Source organism: Paramisgurnus dabryanus, chromosome 1, assembly GCF_030506205.2.
Source record: "Paramisgurnus dabryanus chromosome 1, PD_genome_1.1, whole genome shotgun sequence".
Taxonomy (NCBI): domain Eukaryota; kingdom Metazoa; phylum Chordata; class Actinopteri; order Cypriniformes; family Cobitidae; genus Paramisgurnus; species Paramisgurnus dabryanus.
Window position 1 is genome coordinate 68694127 of NC_133337.1, and position 18640 is coordinate 68712766.

Below are 18640 nucleotides of genomic sequence, written 5' to 3' on the forward strand. Positions count from 1 at the left end.
CTGCTTTTTATCACATAAGGAACATTATATATTGATTTGAATTATTTTATGAGCTCATTTTTAATGAATGCAGACTGCGAGGAAAACACGTTTATATTTTGATAAGACGACACAAACACACTATTCGGTTCAATTTGTAAATAAAAATGTCATATATGTTATTAAAAAAAAATTTTTGTTTAATATTAAACTGTACCTTTAAAAATTATTTGCAGTATCCGGGTTATTAGTTTTTAGCTCTGGGAATAACAAATAATGTGACTGTTCAATCAGAATCAAGCATTTCAACCGTGTAATCAATAAACCTTTCACATATAATTGTGCTTTTCATTATAACAACAACAGGCATCACATTTTTATTACTATTAAATTTTTTATGGTTCGTTTAAAAAAAACTTCCAATATCTCAGTGAAAAGTGACAACATCATTTTACACTTTATATCTAATGACATTTACTTATGTTCTACTATCATAATACAAAAAAGCTTTTTATACAAATTTCTATACAAAGCACAAAAAAGAGTGTATTCTCCAAATAAAGAGAAATGCCTGCCTTGTAGTCAACCTAATAGTGCTGCCACTCTAAAAACTATATAGCACCAAAAGTGGTTCTTTGCTCGTAATCATAGAAGAACCATTTTTAGTGCCATATAGCACTGGTGAAGCACCAGTGAAGCACCTGTGTAGAACCATAGTGCTTTGTAGAACCATATGTGGTGCTATAGTGGTGCTATATGACCCCTATATGGTTCTACACAGGTGCTACACAGGTGCTACACCGGTGCTATATGGCACTAAAAATGGTTCTTCTATGGTTACGATCCAAAGCAACAGTTTTGGTGCTATATAGCACTAAACAATGAATCTCAGACAAACAAATCAGTTAAATCTTTTATATTTTAAAATATTCACTTTCATTACACTGTCAGAAATAAGGTCAAAATATGTAGGGGAGAGCGGGGTAAGTTGTCACACGTTTTACACTGTCTAACATTTACTGAGCATACAGCAAAATGGTATACATCTCATACCAATAAAAAAGAAGGAAGTTTTGCACATATGTTGTATTTATTAAATGTTCGTATTTTATCTCATTACGGAGCTGTAGACTGTTGAATAGAGAATGTTCACTTGTGACAATTTGCCCCACGGTTGGGTAAATTGTCACACTAGATTAGATTATGTCAAATATGAATACCCAGGGTTATCTCTTAATCCCTGGTGAAATGTGAAACAGATAACCCATGGTTCCGTTAATCCGTGGGTTTAGAATAATATTTCCAGTGTGAAAAGCATGTGACAACTTGCCCCAAAGTCATTGAGACAACTTGCCCCAAACTGACATGTGTGCTAATGTTGGCTAAATCTCAGGGTTAGCTCAACATAGCACGTCAGCTAAAGTATCAAAAGACACGTAATTGTCTTCTCTATTTTGTGCAAAATAATCATTTTTAACATTCAAATTTAACAAATTTGTATTGCATAAAATAAAGTGCTATTTTTTTCTTTTTATACCAAAAAATAAGCAAAAATAAGAAAATTGTGGGAATGTCAGATTAGAGCGATCACCACATGTGAACACAAAGTTTACTATAGAAGAAGTCATGACACAAAGTGGCTATTTGATTTTTACGATTTTGGGCCCTATTTTAACGATCTGAAACGCAAGTGCGAAGCGCAATGCGCAAGTGACTTTGTGGGCGGATCTTGGGCGCTGTTGCTATTTTCCCGGCGGGAGAAATAACTCTTGCGCCAGGCGCAAATCAATAAGGGGTTGGTCTGAAGTAGGTTCATTATTCATAGGTGTGGTTTGGGCGTAACGTCAAATAAACCAATCAGAACGCTATCCAACATTCCCTTTAAACGCAAGGGCGCAAGTTCCATGGCGGGTTGCTATTATTATGACGGATTTACCAGGCGCACGCCAGGAGCGGTTCACAGCCGAGGAGACCGACGTTCTTGTAAGAGCAGTCAAAGACAGAGAAGTTGTTTTGTATGAGGAATGGGGAAACCCGCCCAAATCAGCGTAGGTTAAACAGGCGTGAGAGGAAATAGCCACAATTGTCTCATCAGCTGGCATCCCCCTCGTTGCGCCAAGCGCTACAATGATGTCAGGAGACGGGGGAATCCAAAGCTTGCCAGCATAAATCGGGCATGCGCCGTGTAACGGGAGGTGGGTGTGCCTCAGGACCTGACGCCAGCAGACCACCCTCACCGCTGAAAGGGTTTGGGGGCTTTGAAATCGGACCCAAGAAACGCTATTAAGCAGGGCCGTGCAGAGACAATTGGAGAGGCAGGTGCTCAAAAAATAAAAAGGGCACTTTGCTCGCTGACACGCAAGCACACAACTGAAACAAATAATAAAGTAATACAGAATAGAAAGATGATTTTAAGTCTAAAGTTTTCCTTTATTTTCCTTGCAAATAGAGTGAGAGAGAAAAATCTATATAGACTGAGTTTTATATCTATATATTTATGCATTTGGCAGCCACTTTTATCCAAAACGACTTACAGTGCATTTCATTTTGTGTTTGTGTGTGTCAACAGTATATGCAGTTTTGAAATTATATGATATTATTGCATTGTGACATTAAGATATTATTACGTTTACAGTCTTGTGTTTTTGTTGTCATATTTAAAATATAATTCTATTCTATTCTAATCCTGTTCGAAATTTGTATACAAAGAGAGTAGCCTATAGTTTTGAATCGTGTTTGTGTTGTGTTTTTGCACACTTTGATGCCTTGATGACACGGCAATAAAATAATGACATTCATCTCTCCTTTCATTCATTTTATGAAGCCTCTAGTACTTTCTTTATTTTCAGGTAAACTAAAACTGGTTGCAAAGCTGGAGAGTTTTTGACTGAGTTAATAATTTAGCACGAGTATGGCTATATTACCCAACATCAGCTCACATTGTCTTTTATCAAAGGCGAGTCCAGGAATGGTAAATTCAATATGATACAAAAATTAAACGAGTTTTTTTACCGTATTCATCGGATCTTGCTCCTCCAACAAACTCCGCGTGACAGGTGGATGACATTAGAACAGCGCGAGAGCGATTTGAAATCAAACTCCTCCGTATGATTTCCCGAATATTTCTCGCGGTACTTTGATGTCATGTGCGTTTCGGTTCTTGCATTGCTGCGTGAAGTTGAGCACACCTAAAAACTCGAGACAGCTACCTGTATGAACTCCCGGCAGAGAACGTCCCTGCCTTTGCCTCATCCATTGTTTTTATATGGGAAGAATGTTTTATTTTCAGCGTGAGAAATGCAAGGTGTGGCGTCACTGGCGTGTAAACTGGCTGAAATGCGTGTGTCTCCCGCCAAATGCGTGAGACTTGAGAGCCCTGTTTGCATCTAACGTTGTAGAGATGTTAATACACACAGACAGCAATAAACAAAAGCTGTGCATGCTCTCCTCACGTTGTTCTTGTAAAATAATAATAATATAACAAGCATATCGCTTCGGTTCAATGCCGGCTCGAGGGGGATCCTCCCTGTACTGCGCACCGTGTCGTGCACGTGTGGGCGCTGCTAGCGCTGTGAGCTTTCCCTAAAGAGATTGTCCAATGAAAGGTCAATACGTCATCATGTGACTAATTTTATTTGCGTCTAAATTATTTTTTATTAATTTTACTAATAGTTAGATTGGGCAGGCCTTCACAAAAGGGCATTTAAAGCAACACTATGTAGTTTCCATGTAAAAATGACTTGCAGCTCCCCCATGTGGTTGAAAAGCGCAACAGTGCCTGGTATCAGACACTCTTCTGCAGGGGCGGGGCTGTGTTTCCTACCCTCCACCGCCACTTTCAGAGTGTGCTTGTAGCAGCTAGGAGGCTGCTCAGGTTGCAGCAACAGTACAATTTGTCCAGTTAAAAGTTGTCCCCCCCCCCTCTGCACGTGCCTGCTATTAAGGTCCAACCCCAAAGTGCACTTACAAATCAAGTTCATATACATTAAGGTTTCTTATGATAATATTTTAATCGTTATTTGCATGATAATTTTTTAACGCAGCCACACAATAAATAAAAACTATCACCACAATGCTCACCACTATGATTCTCATGTGTTAATATTTTTTATTGTAACAATTTATGATTTGCAAAAATAACTGTTGCATCTGTGATTAGATAAGCAAAGTATGTGCGCGTTGTGCACGCTATACATTATGGTCAAGCATGCGCCCTTAAAATAGCATAATGAACCACGCGCAACGCGCCACTGACTTTAGACTAGGTTTTTTTTGGTCAGTGGCGCAATTGTTTTTTGAAACTGCAAAATAGCATCAGGGATGGTTTGCGCCGCAACACGCCTCTTTTTTTGCGCTGAACCGCCCAGGGAGCGCAAGTTCATTCCCTAGTTTGCCGACGTGCGTCCGTGGAGGGAAAAACCCGCTGTGCGCCGGTGCAAAATACGAATGATACATGCGTCACTGACAAAGTCAATTGCGCTGGGTGCAAGATAGGGCCCAAAGCCTCTGTTGGAGTTATCAACAGTGTGACAACTTACCCCGCTCTCCCGTACCCCAGCTGCCATTGGGGCAGTTCCCTTTAAAAAAGTCCTATTAGGTACAGATATGTATAGATTTGGTATCAATATGAACCTTTGAGGTGCTACTATGAGCCCTTTAGGTACAAATCTTTTTTAAAGGGTATCACCCCAGTAACTGCTGGGGTACATATTTTGACATTTTTTTCAGAGTGTGTAAAATATTATTATGTGCTAAAAATTGCTATGATGTATTGAAATGCAATGAGTAGCTGTCCATCCATCTTGCAAAGTCGGCACAGTTGCATCACTGCAGCTTTGGTTTGCTCAGTCTGGCAATCTCCCTAGCTTTCTTCCTCTTTAGTTTTTTCTTGAGCAGAAAGAGGTCAATATATACTATTCGATTTAGCACTGAAGAGGCACAAAGTAGTCCACCATGCATTGCACCAGCAATACCACAGCTAAACACATCCTGACCTGAAACAAAAAAAAGTTATATGTCTTCTTATTAATAAGCCTCTCATATCAGAATTTAACTAACTTTTTCATAAATATGGTCAACGAAATGAATACTATATATTTTTATCACGGTTTACTCTCTTCTATACTCTTATCCAATAAAAGTGAAAAGACGACTTTAATGACAATAAATTAACATTAATATAAATTAAATAATGCACAATTATCATAAAAGTAGTTAATACGAACAGTTGTTTACTTTTTGTAGACTAAATTTTTACTCTACTACTTCTATGGTTAAAGTTAACCTTTCATGTGTTACCTTTAAGATGGTAAGCAGAAAAACTGTTAATTAAGTTAAGATAAATTAACTGTTAGATGCTGCTTCATGGGTTGGTAAGATCAATGGATATTAGTTGATCTGTACTGTGGTTGTAAATTCTCAGAGCACTGGATCAGTCAGAGTCATGAATAAATAATTTAGACTGGTTAGTTAACAGCTAAACATCTGACTTTAAAGATTCTTCCACAACTTGAACACCTCTATAATGCTTAAGAATGTGTATGTCAGAATGGATGTCATGACTCATAACAAATTATTTGCTCTTCAAACTTTTTCTATGCACAGAGCTACCATCTGGGTTTTGAAGTCTTCTGTGTGACTCAGAAGAACATAATGCACGACTGTATGGACTAGTTTTGTATTTTCCTTTTTAACCATTGTGATGCGGCCCAATCCCATTTCTCTGTCTTACCCCTTCCCCTTACCCCTACCCCTTAGTTTTGCACATTCAAATGAATTTGAATGTGCAAAACCTAGGGGATAGGGGTAAGGGGTAAGACAGAGAAATGGGATTGGTAGTCATGATTCCCTTTAATTATCAGAAAAAAATATTTTGTGATCTATTAAAGCAAAGAATATGAATTCGAAATGACAGGAGCAATGAATCTATTACAGTTACAGTAGCAGTACCATACCTGAAATGTAAAGGTTTTTTACAGAGCTATCACAGCGATTCTTAGCAATGGTCTCTGCCTTGAAGCGTTCCAAGGTGTGATCAGCTGAATAAATGGCTCCTCGCATAGAGCCGAGATAGTGCACAGTTGTCAAAGGAGAGGCTGCCTCCTGAAAAACAAGCTAAAAACAGAAAACTTTTGACATGGACAGACTATGAGTTCAGTGAAGTGTCACAGATAGCTGTGTGAAAAAAAACATTTTGAAGAGATTATAGAAATGTTTGACACAAAAATGAAAATTCCTTGATCCTTTACTTATCTGCACACAAACCCAGATATAATTTTTCCTTTACAGATTTTTTATAAAAAAAACATCACTGGTTCTTGTGAGTCATGTGACTATGTCATAAATGGTAAATGGTTTGCACTTACATAACGCTTTCCTAGACCAATGACCATCCAAAGCGTTTTACATATTGCATTCATACCCCGATGGCAGTGTCAGCCATGCAAGGCACCATTTAGCTCGTCGGGAGCAGCTGGGGTTAGGCGTCTTGCTCAAGGACACCTTGACACTTGGTTAGATGGAGCCGGGGATTGAACCACCAACCATTTCGATTTGTAGACAATCTACATCAGGGTTCCCCAAATCTTTCCCTGGAGGGCCGGAGCACTGCAGAGTTTAGCTCCAACCCTGATCAAACACACCTGAGCAAGCTAATCAAGGTCTTCATGATCACTTGAAAATCACAGGTAGGTAAGTTTAATTAGGGTTGGACCTAAACTCTGTAGTGCTCCGGCCCTCCAGGGTAAGATTTGGGGAACCCCTGACCTACAGTAACCCAGTATGCTCACATGCTGCTTAGTCCGTGGTAGAGCTGGCAAAAATGCGCTGTTCGCGCGTAGTTGGACGCTTGAACATTTGAGTTCACTCGCTTCATTCGTGCGTGAAAGCCGCGAGTGAAATTCTAGTCATTTGAAAAATTCGTGTCATGGGAGGGGCTTCTGCAACTCTGCTGAGACTCTGCTGAGACTCCCCACTCCGCTTGCTTTCTGTAATCACGTCACTACTACAGCAAGGTCCTGAGTGTTTAACGCGGCGTGGAAATCCATAGAAGTTCAGATTTTTCAACTTGCGTGTTTCCCGCGGCAACGCTCAATTCATACGGAACGCACCTTCCGCGCGTTCCGTGCCATTCAGCGTGTACTGCGCCGCAGGATAATAATCCGCGTGTAATCGCGTCTTTGCATTGACTTAACATGTAAATCACCCGTGCTTGCCGCCTCTACCGCGTCTGGTGTAAACGCAGCATTAGAGTGTAGACATGCCGTTTTGATACTTTTACCAATGTGACTGGTTTAATGGATATAAAAAAGGAGTAGATTTTTTTCATTGTAGGGTGGTTGTGTTCCCAGACTGCCAACACACATTCATGTCCAAACACCTTGTAAAAGTGGATTTTGCATAATAGGTGCCCTTTAAAAACTTAAGTCTTGCTTTCTTAGATGTTTCAAAAAAAAAAAAAAAATCCAAAACTGTATTTGCCACACAAAAATAAAATTCAATAAAAATTCACAAGAGAATTTCACATGAGACCTCAGAATGACAAAACAAGCTGTGCTCAGATTTGCTTTAATGTAAAATTTAAGAATGTAAATTTACTACACTCTTTAAAAGTATAGTCTTAGCTAAGATATTCCCATTTATTTTACATTCTGTCCCCCCAATGATTGTCAAAGGAAAGTCACATTTATGTCTATTTCTCCTTAGCAATTTAAGGAGAAACACCTGAAACATAACTTAAAACTCATTACACTTCTTAACCTATATGAGAGCAATCTCTGAGCAATGAAACTCTATTTCTATGTTAAAATGACGGACAGTTCAGTACCTTTTCTCTGAGTTTTGGGAAGTGTTCACATGCCCAGTCAAAGAGGTAGTTGGCATATCTCATTTTATAGGTGTAATAGTCATCCCCTCTTTTCCTCACTTTTGTGTCCTTCCACTCCTCAAACCATTCATAATTCACCATGGTCAGGATGGTCATACATGACTTGCCTGGAAAAGGAAGTACACACTACTCATGCTTTACAAATTTTGGCATTCTTACATGCTGATAAATCTTAATGTTTTAAATTGGTATCATTTTCCAGGTGAGTACTTCACCCAGATATAAAAAAAATCTGTTACCATTTTCTTGCACATTATGTTATTTGAAACATTAACAGAATCTGATGTGAGCTACAAATGCTGCTTTTGCTTAGAAACACTTTATGGTACTTCCATTAAGTGCATTTATGGTAAGTGCATCACTACATATTAGTTTATTTCTTTAATAGTGCACACATTTCTACTCAATACCAATTGAATACAAGAAAGTTGTGGAGACTGTAAATGTGTCAGTGACTGTTAAGCTGTTTTGTTGTGTATCTGGTCAACTTTAAGCTTAACTTATGTTGAAAAGCATCAGGTGTTACCTGGGTGTCGAATTTGTGATGTGTGGTCTTTGGCAGAGGGAAAGGTGATCAACATCATGGGTATATTTTCTGGTGCCTCCTCTTTACCCATACTGAAGAACTCATCCATCCTATAGATTCATTTTATAAAAAAAACTTTCATTTTACACATGATATAATTTGTGTGCTTATAATACACAGTGACATTACAGCTCACACAGAAAACAACATGCGAGTGCAGTAATGTTAGGATTGGAAATGTGTTTTCCCACAGGCAGGAAAATGAGAATTGCTGCCTGGATTGAGGGCAGATTCATTGTCCAGACAGAAATATGGCAGGAAGCCCAGATGCAGGCTGCACCTACAATGAGACTTGAACCATAATTTATAATTTAGGCAACAGCACTGCCTTGTGTTTGATTTAAGTAGCTACAAGTGATTTTACACACCTGAGGTGGTCATGCACACTATATTGACATCTACAAATATTTCACTTTTATAAGCACATGTACACTACATAAAATAACACATTCAAACAAAAGCTGTTGTTTTGTTTGCAAGAATATCATGTAATAAATTACAAAATGTGCAATTTTGATTAAACTGGCATAATAATGTAACTATTTGTGCCCGAAAGCATTGCCCGAAAATAGTCCTCTTGGTTACTTTTAATACCAGGGGACTATTTTTAGGCAGTGCGTAATCTCACTAAGCCTGCTGCCACCATGTTACATCAACAATGTCCTTGATTATTATGCCAGTTTGATAGTTTCTAGCCAGATTTGCCTAGAAAATCTTTTATTTTATTTTATAATATTTACGTTTTAAATATGAAAATTATAGAATCTCTTAGGTTACTTTTTAGCGTGATGCTAATGGTCTAATCAGATTCAATGGATTGTGCTAAGCTATGCTAAAAGTGCTAGCGCCAGACCTGTAGATCAGCTGAATGGATTCCAAAACGGTAAAAATCAAAAGTTTAACTCTAGGGGAGCTGGAAAATGAGCATATTTTCAAAAAAAGTGGAGTGTCCCTTTAAGAGAACGAGTGTTACAGCTACTTTGTAAATAAGTTGTTTTGTTACTAACATGGCATCCATGTCATTGGATTTGAAAAGCCACAAATTCGTGGATGTGATGCCTAGTTCTTCTTGGGTTGCATCGAATCCTGAGAATAGAAGAAATGATGCTTTCCCTGGCTTTATATCCAAACGATTCTGAATCTCTGAAAGATTAAAAAATGTGTATTTAGTCTGGGTCGTTAAAAGGGTTAGTTCACCTAAAAATGATTCACCCTCATTTTCAATAATTTACTCATCTTCATGTTGTTCTAAACATGAGAAAATATTTGAATAAATGATGGTAACCACAAAGTTGGCAGTACCTATTAACTTCCATACAAATACTATGCAAGTCAGTGGTTACGTTAACTCATTTATCCAAATTCTTTTGTGTTTAACAGAATTAAGAAACTCATACAGGAAAAAATAAACTCACACATTAAGAGATACAGACTATGCTTACCTGGCTTGGCTTGTATCTCTGGAGGTAAGAGCTTTTGGAAGGTGTTGTAGATTCCACAGTTGGAGATAACAACAGGAGCATAGACCTCGACATCCTCACCACCTTTCCTGACTGCTACCCCTGTCAATCAAACAACAAAACATTGATAGAGACATAATCAAATTCTGTAAAAACTATATTTAAAGGAGTAATCCAACATGAAAATTAGCCCACATTTTATACTTATCCATATCTTCTCTTTCAGCCAAAAACAATCTGAGTTAAATTAAATAATATTCTGGCTCTTTTCAGGTTTATGTCATTAGATAGTGCTCCAAAAGCACATCCATCCATCAAAAACGAATCCATACAGTTATTAAATGTCTTCTGGGATGAATGGATAAGGTTTTGTAAAGTTGGGTCAGAGGTCAGCCTTCCACCTGACTTTCACTTCTAACTTTCTCATGAACATGTGTAGGGTTGTAAAGTTTAAAATATTAATGTTTTCCTAAAAAACCCATTGCTTCACTTCAGAAGACATTTAAAAAACTGTATAAATTAGTTTTTAATCCATGTTTCAAACTGAAAGACATTATTAGCTTTTGGCTAGCTTGACGGCTAGTTTTCCCTATACTCACCATATGCAGATTCATTCTTATCAACCAGAATACGACTGACAGGGGCACGGACAAGCACATTTCCTCCATGTTTCTGTATGACTTTTGTGATGTGGAATGGAATCTCACTGGCGCCCCCTTTGGGGTAGTATGCACCACGCTTGTAATGGTGAAGCAGCAGAGCATTAATCATACAGCTAGAATCTTTGGGAGGAACACCTAGAACAAATATCAAACACGGACAGCTTTTTGTCCACAAAAGTTCAACAAGCCATGGAGACACAAGCTAAAACACATATGAGCGAAATATTTCACCATAGAAGAAATAGGAGAAGATCAAGTGCAAATCCTTGTTGCTTGTCAGTCTGTAGTTCATCTCTGTGGCACTGGTGCCTGAGAGACGAAACACAGATGAACAGAAGTCAGCCATGCCAGTCTTTAGCAGAAACAGGGCCAACCACCTTGGGATCAGCTTCAGGATAGCTAACAATGGAGTCCGGCTGGCTGCAATCTGTGGAAACAGAGGATAAAACATCAAAACCATATCCCTGGAGAATGAGCCATTAACTGGCCTCTACACACCACACCATACAACATCTTTAGTTGTCCCCTTAAATCTTGCTTTGTCAGTGTCTCACATTATAAATGCCCTGCTTCTATGGCTTCAAAGTAGTTTAACTTTTTGAGAACCCCTTCTGCTGCTCTCCTTTTACCACATTAAAAGGTTGTGCTTAATATACTCATGGAGAGTTGATCCATACACAGGTTAGGGGAGGGGCAATTTGGCATCTCGAATTAATCTAACCTTCATGTTTTTGGCATGTGGGAGGAAACCAGAACACCCGGAGGAAATCCATGCTAACACAGGAAGAACATGTCAAACTTTATACAGAAAGGCCACCTGACCCAGCTTGAACCAGAGACCTTCTTGCTGTAAGGCAACAGTTCCACCCACTGAGCAAGTGTGCCACCCAAAATTCTCTCTGTTTTACATACAGTATATTAATTATTACATATTCATAACATTAATATTATCTTTTTCCCCGCTAGCCCCTCATATAGGAGTAGTTTTTTTCAAAATTTCATTTTATAGATATAAGATAATTGAGATAATTGCATTTTTGTACAGGACTTCTATTAGAGATCAGATTCAGGACAATGATCAAAACATACACAGAGTTTTTACTGTTTCTGAATCCAAGGATACTTAAGTGTTTTAAAAGTTGTGTGAGAGTGCCCCCTAGTGGAGAGTAGTGGAATTGGGAATTGCTGTAAAAACTCGTCATTGGCAGGAAAGCATTTTTTCTTAATTGACATTAAGAGTTATAAATCAACAACAATCTTGACAAACTAAATTTGAAAGCTCTAAGAATGGCGTTTTTTACTGTATATTTCATCACCTTTTTGCGGTGACAGCAATTCCTTAATTTGTGATGAGTAAGCAGCAAACCAATGACACCTAGTGGCCTTTGTTGGTAAAACCATTAAAAGTGTGACAAACAAATTAAAAATGTGATCAAAACTATCATTAAACAATCATCAATGCTTTTTTAAAAAAAGCTTTCATTTTTTAGGATTTGTAGGTTGAAACCTTAACATTTTTATCATTTTTAATATATATTACATAACTTATTTCATTATATTTATTTATTAAAATACATTTTAACTGCTATAACAATTTTTTTCGTTTCATATTTTCACCTCCAGATACTTAAAAAAGTACAGTGCCTTTAAAAAGAGACTTTTTCAGCCCCCCCCCCCAGTTTATAAAGGACTGCGCCAGTTAAGTGGTTAATGTCGGATGGTCTATATACCTTCTTTACAGGCTAACTTTATACATTGTTTTCTCATAAAGTCCTGAGAAATCCCTGAGTCAGCAGGGACCTGGAATAATTTTTTACACTTTGTATGAATGGATATGCCAGTTTTAGCCAATATAGTACAGTATATGGCCATAAATTTAGACCCATGCACTTGCTTAATGCTTTGAATACAATGCTCTGATTACAATCCTATAGACTATTATTTCTACAGTTTAAAAATTTGTATTGTACATATTTGTAATTTTCCTATCGTTGTCTTTATTTGGCTGTTTTTCTTGTGTCTCTACTGTTTGGGCTTAATGTATTTCATGTAAATCTGCTTTGCAGCAGTGCAACATTTATGAAAAGCATAAAAAAAGTTTGAACTGAACTGAATTTTATTGATAGGCCTATCAGTTGAGTAGCTCACATGATTTGAAATATTTGTGTCCATCCTCTGAAATTTAAATCATTCAAAATTAAATCATTGGACAGGTAGGGTTTCTCTGAAAAGTTGTATGCTCTACCTTCATTAGCTTAAAGAACTCCTCCACAGCTTTGACATCCTCAGGAAACTGCTTCTTCAGGTGTTGCTCCATCTCAGACTTGCCTGTGTAAATGCTGTATTCTCTCCGTTCCTCTCCAGCACCAATCACAAGATTGTCAAAATGCTGATCTATCTCCACAAACTCCAGTTGACCCTCAGTGATTTGGTCCATAGCAACCTTAAACAGACTGTTTTCGTGCAGCTGTCCAATGTAGTGAAGTCCTGTCGTGACATGAAAACATGATTAAATGACCTCTAACATTGTTTAGAAATTTTCCATTGTGTTACCTGGACAAAAACATCAGTGTGTTTTGGAACAACATAATAAGATAAAATAATATAAGTTTTTTAACTTTAAAGACTTTATGACTTGGACGAGTGCATACCAACATCAAACTCAAAACCCTGTTTGGTGAAAGTGTGGCAACAGCCTCCTGCCACATCATGTTGCTCCAACACCAGGACTCTCTTCCCTACTTTGGCCATTGTGGCTGCTGCCGTCATTCCTCCAATGCCACTTCCTATCACAATGGCATCCAGATTTTTGGGAATTTTCTCCTTGGTAAATCCTGTGCACAAGTAAGTAGACATTTAAACTGGGCTCTAAACAGTACACCTGTTAGAAGGACAATGGCCCTGATTCAGTTTTTTTGCCTTTGGCACAATATTGATGCCTCTTAGGCAGTGTTGTTGTCAAGTCCAAGACCAGACGTCGAGTGTCAAATCTGACTCACATACACAGCTTTATCTGGACTCTGTCTTAACATAGGGTCAGATTTACCAAACAGGCAAATTAGCATAAGAGCACAATTACAAAAAAGCATACATTTTGCGCCATACATTTTGCGCCTGACATAACAATTTACTGAGTAATGTCAACTTAAACTGAATAGGCAATAAGCTTTGAGTTTACTCAACTAGTGACTTAAGTCCTTTCAACTAAGATGACAACTGTATAAACACCATTCCAGCATCTATCCATAAAAATTAAACCACAAACAAGTTGGGTATATGGAAATTTAGTGTATCCAATTCAGCTAATCTGCATGTTTTGGACTGTGGGGGTGAACACAGAAAGGTCTCCTGAACAAAGTCTTTGTCTGACTTAGCCCTTGCTTGAACCAGAGACCTTTTTGCTGTGAGGCAACAACGATGCGTGCACAGTTCTTAATAATTCTAAATACAACATAACTAACATTAACAACGTAACAACATAAATAAAGCCAGCAAACCTTAAAACTAATATTTTTTAATAAATATTAACCAAAGAAGTGAACATGTCGCAATGCATGCTGGGAACCATTCAGACCATTGTTTTTTTTTTAGTTTGTTCAGATTACTCAGTTTGGCAAGTTGGGTAAACAATTTGGACAAACACTTACATAAGTCCAGTCAACAAAATAATATTTGTTAGCAGGATGATTATGCTTATTTCATTCAGTTAACACACAATAATAAATTAAACCCTTTCAGCAAAAAATCTTTAAGTTACTTAATTATCTTTGTTGAAAGAACATTTTGAAGTTGAATTTTTTACAGTGCCTTATCTGATATGACAGTCATAAATGCACAATAAGTTTACCAAAGTTGTAAAATAAATGGCCCTTGCTGAAAGAAGTAGTTGAGAAATTTCTGTAGCCTTCACAAAATACCGCCATATGCAAGATTATCTTAATCTTTAAGACATGATATACTTTACATAAGAGACTGTCTAAAGACTGCAGTCTTATCACAATTGGCTAATTTAATTAAGATACGACAAAGCCATTGACACATATGTCAATTTTATTTCAATTGAATATATATATATATATATATATATATATATATATATATATATATATATATATACACATATATATGTACCTAAATGGTGCATATTATTTTATTTTGGACCATTTTCTGACAGTGTTTCTGTTTCCTTATCTGCAATAAATTAGAGTACTCTAGACATACTTAAATAAATAAGTATAAACTGTAAAAGGATAATAACATTGTCTTTGCAAACTATACCCCACTATCAGAAAACATGCACAATTTTAATTTTGTGAATAAATTAACTGGAGTATAAATTTATGCCATGTAGCAATCATTACTCAAACATTATATGTGATGAAAACCAGATAAAAAACATGGTAAATTCGCTTTTAAATTGCCACAGATTAGCCAAAGAAGCTTAAAGTAGTCATTCTCAGGTCAAGTTCCCACCCCGTCACGGTCAGAGAAGCATTTCTTTGTTCACCTTGTTTCAACACTTTGTCTCTTTCCCTCTGGTCTTTCTCATGAGGTCCTGGTGGTCTCACTGACTCCAATGTAAATGGACTTGGTCTTCTGAATAGGTACCAACATGATCCTGCAGCCATTATCAGGAAGCTCACCAATATTATCAGCAACCACATCCTAAAAGTTGATTTGGTGCTCAGCAGTCAAATAAAGAAAAGAATCATCTATAGTTTGTATACAGTATACAGTTTTTGAAAAGAGAGGGTGCATTATAGTTTGTGCTATTCTGAGTGAAAGTTTCTGTTAGTCTCTTTTATATGCAAGCAAGGACCAAAGGTCTAAGATTTTAGATATGAGCTTGTATAATGGGTCACAGTGACAGTGACTAATGTTGGTTTAATTTTTGTATTTAAAGGATTTTAAAGTTACATATACAGTAAAATTTTTATCTGTTTCTAGTAAAAAAATGAAATGTAATGTCATGACTTTTAAGATTTTAAGATTCTTAAAGTCATTTCACAAAGAATTCAATTTAAAATCTTAGAAGTGTGGAAACTTTAGTATTTCGTTTCTATTAGCTGTTTTGAAGTTTTATTTTCAGATACATTATTTTGATAAATTAAGCAACAATGATATTTTTTTCTTTATCTTTCAATACGAGATAAAGCAATTAAGATAAGATTGAGTTGTGCAAAACACTGTACCCATAGGTGTGTACTTGCATCATTCAGTGTTTATCTTAAACTTTATGAAAGACATTTTGTCGATAAGATTGTTTAGGTCTATACTTCACAGAACTAAACACATAGGAGTAAATATTTATTTCAGATTGTAAACCTTATCAAAGCATGTAGGTGCAGTATGTTATGATGACTATTTACAATATAACTTTTATTATTACACAGTTTCTCTAAGCCTGCTTGATTTTTTTACATTTTGAAACACAATATTGAACATTACCATTGGTTAAGTTATTTACATTAGGTTTCTTTTCAATCCTTTTCATCTATTTGTGACACTTTTAAATGTTTTTAAAGAAAATAAACAATAGTTGAGTTATATTTCTTGAGTTATATAGCTTCTGAGCTACAGAATTAACTTCAGTTAGTTTTTTTACAGCTGCACACCACTGTAGAATGGAGAATAGAGCCATCATAAAGAGATTTAGGACCTTTTCCGTACTGGCCCCTTCAAAAAAGGCCTGGGTTGGATGAGCACACTTTTTACATTTATATTGATTTAGGCATTTAGCAGACACTTTTATCCAAAGCTTCTTACAAAAATGTGAAAACAATTTGTCATAGGGAGGCAATAATGCAAGAAGTGCTCATACAAAGTTACAAGTTTTCACTATTCTTATCCCAACAAACCAGTGTCACAATGCCATCTACCTGCAGGTATCCTCAAGAAACCAATGCAAAAATAAACCAAATGATCCAACTGGGTTTCTTTCACATACACAAACAGCAACCATACAGCCAACAGTTATGAAGCTGCAGTTCATCCCAATCACTGCTCTTAAATAAATGAAAACAGCAAGGGGGGAGTAAAGCAGTGGGACAGCACAAAATAGGGAAATGAGCTTACCGGATGAAAAGCTCAATAAGGATCAGTGAATGAGCTTAAGTTCTTGAAAAACAGGAGCCAGACACTCATCAGAAAACATGTCTGACAGCCAAATCTCATTAAGACCAGCAGCCAATGACAACATGAGTAAATGATTCGATGTACTGTACCTGCTTTACTCATACAGTACAAAAAAAAAATAACAATTATTCAATTATTCCTCTTACACCAAGGTTACCACATGGTCAGGTGTGCAGTTTACAATAATCAACACCCATGGAGCATTTTTCAACCAATCAGAATAAAGCATTTAACAGCCCCATGGTATAATGCTTAATAACACACAGTTTTTAATGGTCCTTTGCACATCCCCATTCTTTCTTAAATAAAAATAAAAAGCATTTGCCAGATTTTATTACTATACAGTATAACATGTGTGATACATAATTGTGTGATACACTTTCCTGTTAAATAATGTTAAATTGGGGAACATTAGCAAAATAAATATACACTATCGAATCAAACCATTTGCTTAGATTGTAAATGTAATTATTGGATTAAAAGAGACAGATAGCACCGTATCACAAAAGATGTTGATAGACACAAGGGTGGTCTTCTTTCTCTTCAGCCCCTGTAATATTTATAACTACAGTGGAATACTTGCAGTTTCCCATAATCCCCACTTAAAGACTGATACTCCATACAAAACAATGCGTTTAGTGCCTCCAAGGTCAAGTCATTGCTACGTAATAATACAGCCACCCTTCTCCTTGAATGGGTTCTTGTCTTCAGGAACACCTTTGATAAGGGGGTCCTCTGCAGACTTTGCCTCAACAAAAGCAATGATTTCTGGTGCTGATGCTGAAATCTAAGGGGAAACAATGAGGAATTATAACCTGCAATGGTCATTGATCTTGATCAAACAGTGAAAATGTATTAGTTGATGACTTTGGTACATGGGTTCAAATGAATGATGATGAATGAACTATAGGCTTCAATGTAAGTGCTCACCGCAACTCTGGTGGTGTTCACCTCTTTCTTCAGCTGTTCCAGCTCCATGTTCATTATTTCTTTATCTGACATGTCTCGAGCCATCCCGTCTATCAGAGACAAACAGATGAAATAGCATGAAATAGCTTTAAAGGTTACATAAAATATACGCTGTGGTTCATCTAAAACAAAGTTTACATCATAAAAGGACACTTAGAGCAGACAAATTGTTTTTTATTTAATTAATTAATTAATTAATTAATTAATACAGGAAATAATTCTCCATTTGATAATTCTTTGTATATTTAATATATTCTGTATCTATTTACCTGTTGTTTTGGGATTCCCAGCAGTCAGAGAAATGTCCTAATATCTCTTAGGAGATCATCAGCTGATGGGTTTTCCTCCTCTTCTCTGTGTAAGCACTGATCACTGCCTTCCTCTTACTAACTCTCAGGTGTATGGGTTGATCCTGGTGGGGATTGGGATTGCTGTGATGTCATCAGTCTTTTCTGATCTCATTATGTCAATGAGAGGAAGTAGGTTGGCCATGATGTGTAACCTCTGAAGCATATTTGAAATCTGAATTAAGGGGAGCAGAAAAAGCCAAATGTAAAAGTTGATATGTGGTGGTTGTAAAGTGAAATTAAATTATAAAACCTTGTACATATAAATATACGCATACACATGAAAACAACATTTTATTTGTTCATTGACTTGCACTTCTATTCAGTCTTATATTCATAATTTTTTTTTAAAGATAAATGAAATCGCTTTTCATATGGAGCCGACTTAAATTGTTTACTTAAAGGAGCCTCATGAGACCCATCACTACCGGCCAGGCGCGGGGCCCTGTGCTATACAGTAGTACACTTTGCACAGCCCTTGTGGTGGCCCTGCAAACATATGCTCATTGAACGTTTCATATTAAATGTATAAGAATTAATAAGAAGTTGGTCCATGAACATATAAAGACCTCAGATGCAAAAGCCCCTAAACGCCACCTCCGTCAAAAATGATATAA

The 18640-nt window shown here is 36.9% G+C and overlaps 2 protein-coding genes across 2 annotated transcripts; both read right to left on the reverse strand.

The window, feature by feature from the left end:
• Positions 1-224: 224 nt before the first annotated feature.
• On the reverse strand, positions 225-15384 carry LOC135739344 (inactive all-trans-retinol 13,14-reductase). Its single transcript, XM_065257581.2, has 11 exons — positions 15080-15384; positions 13224-13406; positions 12818-13059; positions 10804-10999; positions 10510-10707; positions 9893-10012; positions 9458-9593; positions 8391-8500; positions 7805-7971; positions 5934-6093; positions 225-4973 (listed from the first exon to the last, which is right to left on the reverse strand). Exons 1-11 carry the CDS (start codon positions 15234-15236, stop codon positions 4804-4806), a joined length of 1839 nt encoding a protein of 612 aa, XP_065113653.2. The 5' UTR covers positions 15237-15384; the 3' UTR covers positions 225-4803.
• A 1661-nt stretch (positions 15385-17045) lies between these two features.
• Positions 17046-18386, reverse strand: gngt2b (guanine nucleotide binding protein (G protein), gamma transducing activity polypeptide 2b). The gene is made up of 3 exons (XM_073811405.1): positions 17946-18386; positions 17638-17726; positions 17046-17494 (listed from the first exon to the last, which is right to left on the reverse strand). The coding sequence occupies exons 2-3, from the start codon at positions 17719-17721 to the stop codon at positions 17369-17371; spliced, it is 210 nt and encodes a 69-aa protein (XP_073667506.1). The 5' UTR covers positions 17722-17726; positions 17946-18386; the 3' UTR covers positions 17046-17368.
• Between the last annotated feature and the right edge of the window lie 254 nt (positions 18387-18640).

Coding starts and splice junctions, on each gene's coding strand:
- gngt2b (XM_073811405.1), bottom strand. CDS start 17,721: ATGGCTCGAGACATGTCAGATAAAGAAATAATGAACATGGAGCTGGAA. Junction 17,495..17,637: donor TGAACACCACCAGAGTTGCG/GTGAGCACTTAC, acceptor GTTTCCCCTTAG/ATTTCAGCATCAGCACCAGA.
- LOC135739344 (XM_065257581.2), bottom strand. CDS start 15,236: ATGTGGTTGCTGATAATATTGGTGAGCTTCCTGATAATGGCTGCAGGA. Junction 13,407..15,079: donor AGACAAAGTGTTGAAACAAG/GTGAACAAAGAA, acceptor ACTTGTGCACAG/GATTTACCAAGGAGAAAATT. Junction 9,594..9,892: donor AGAGATACAAGCCAAGCCAG/GTAAGCATAGTC, acceptor TTAATCTTTCAG/AGATTCAGAATCGTTTGGAT.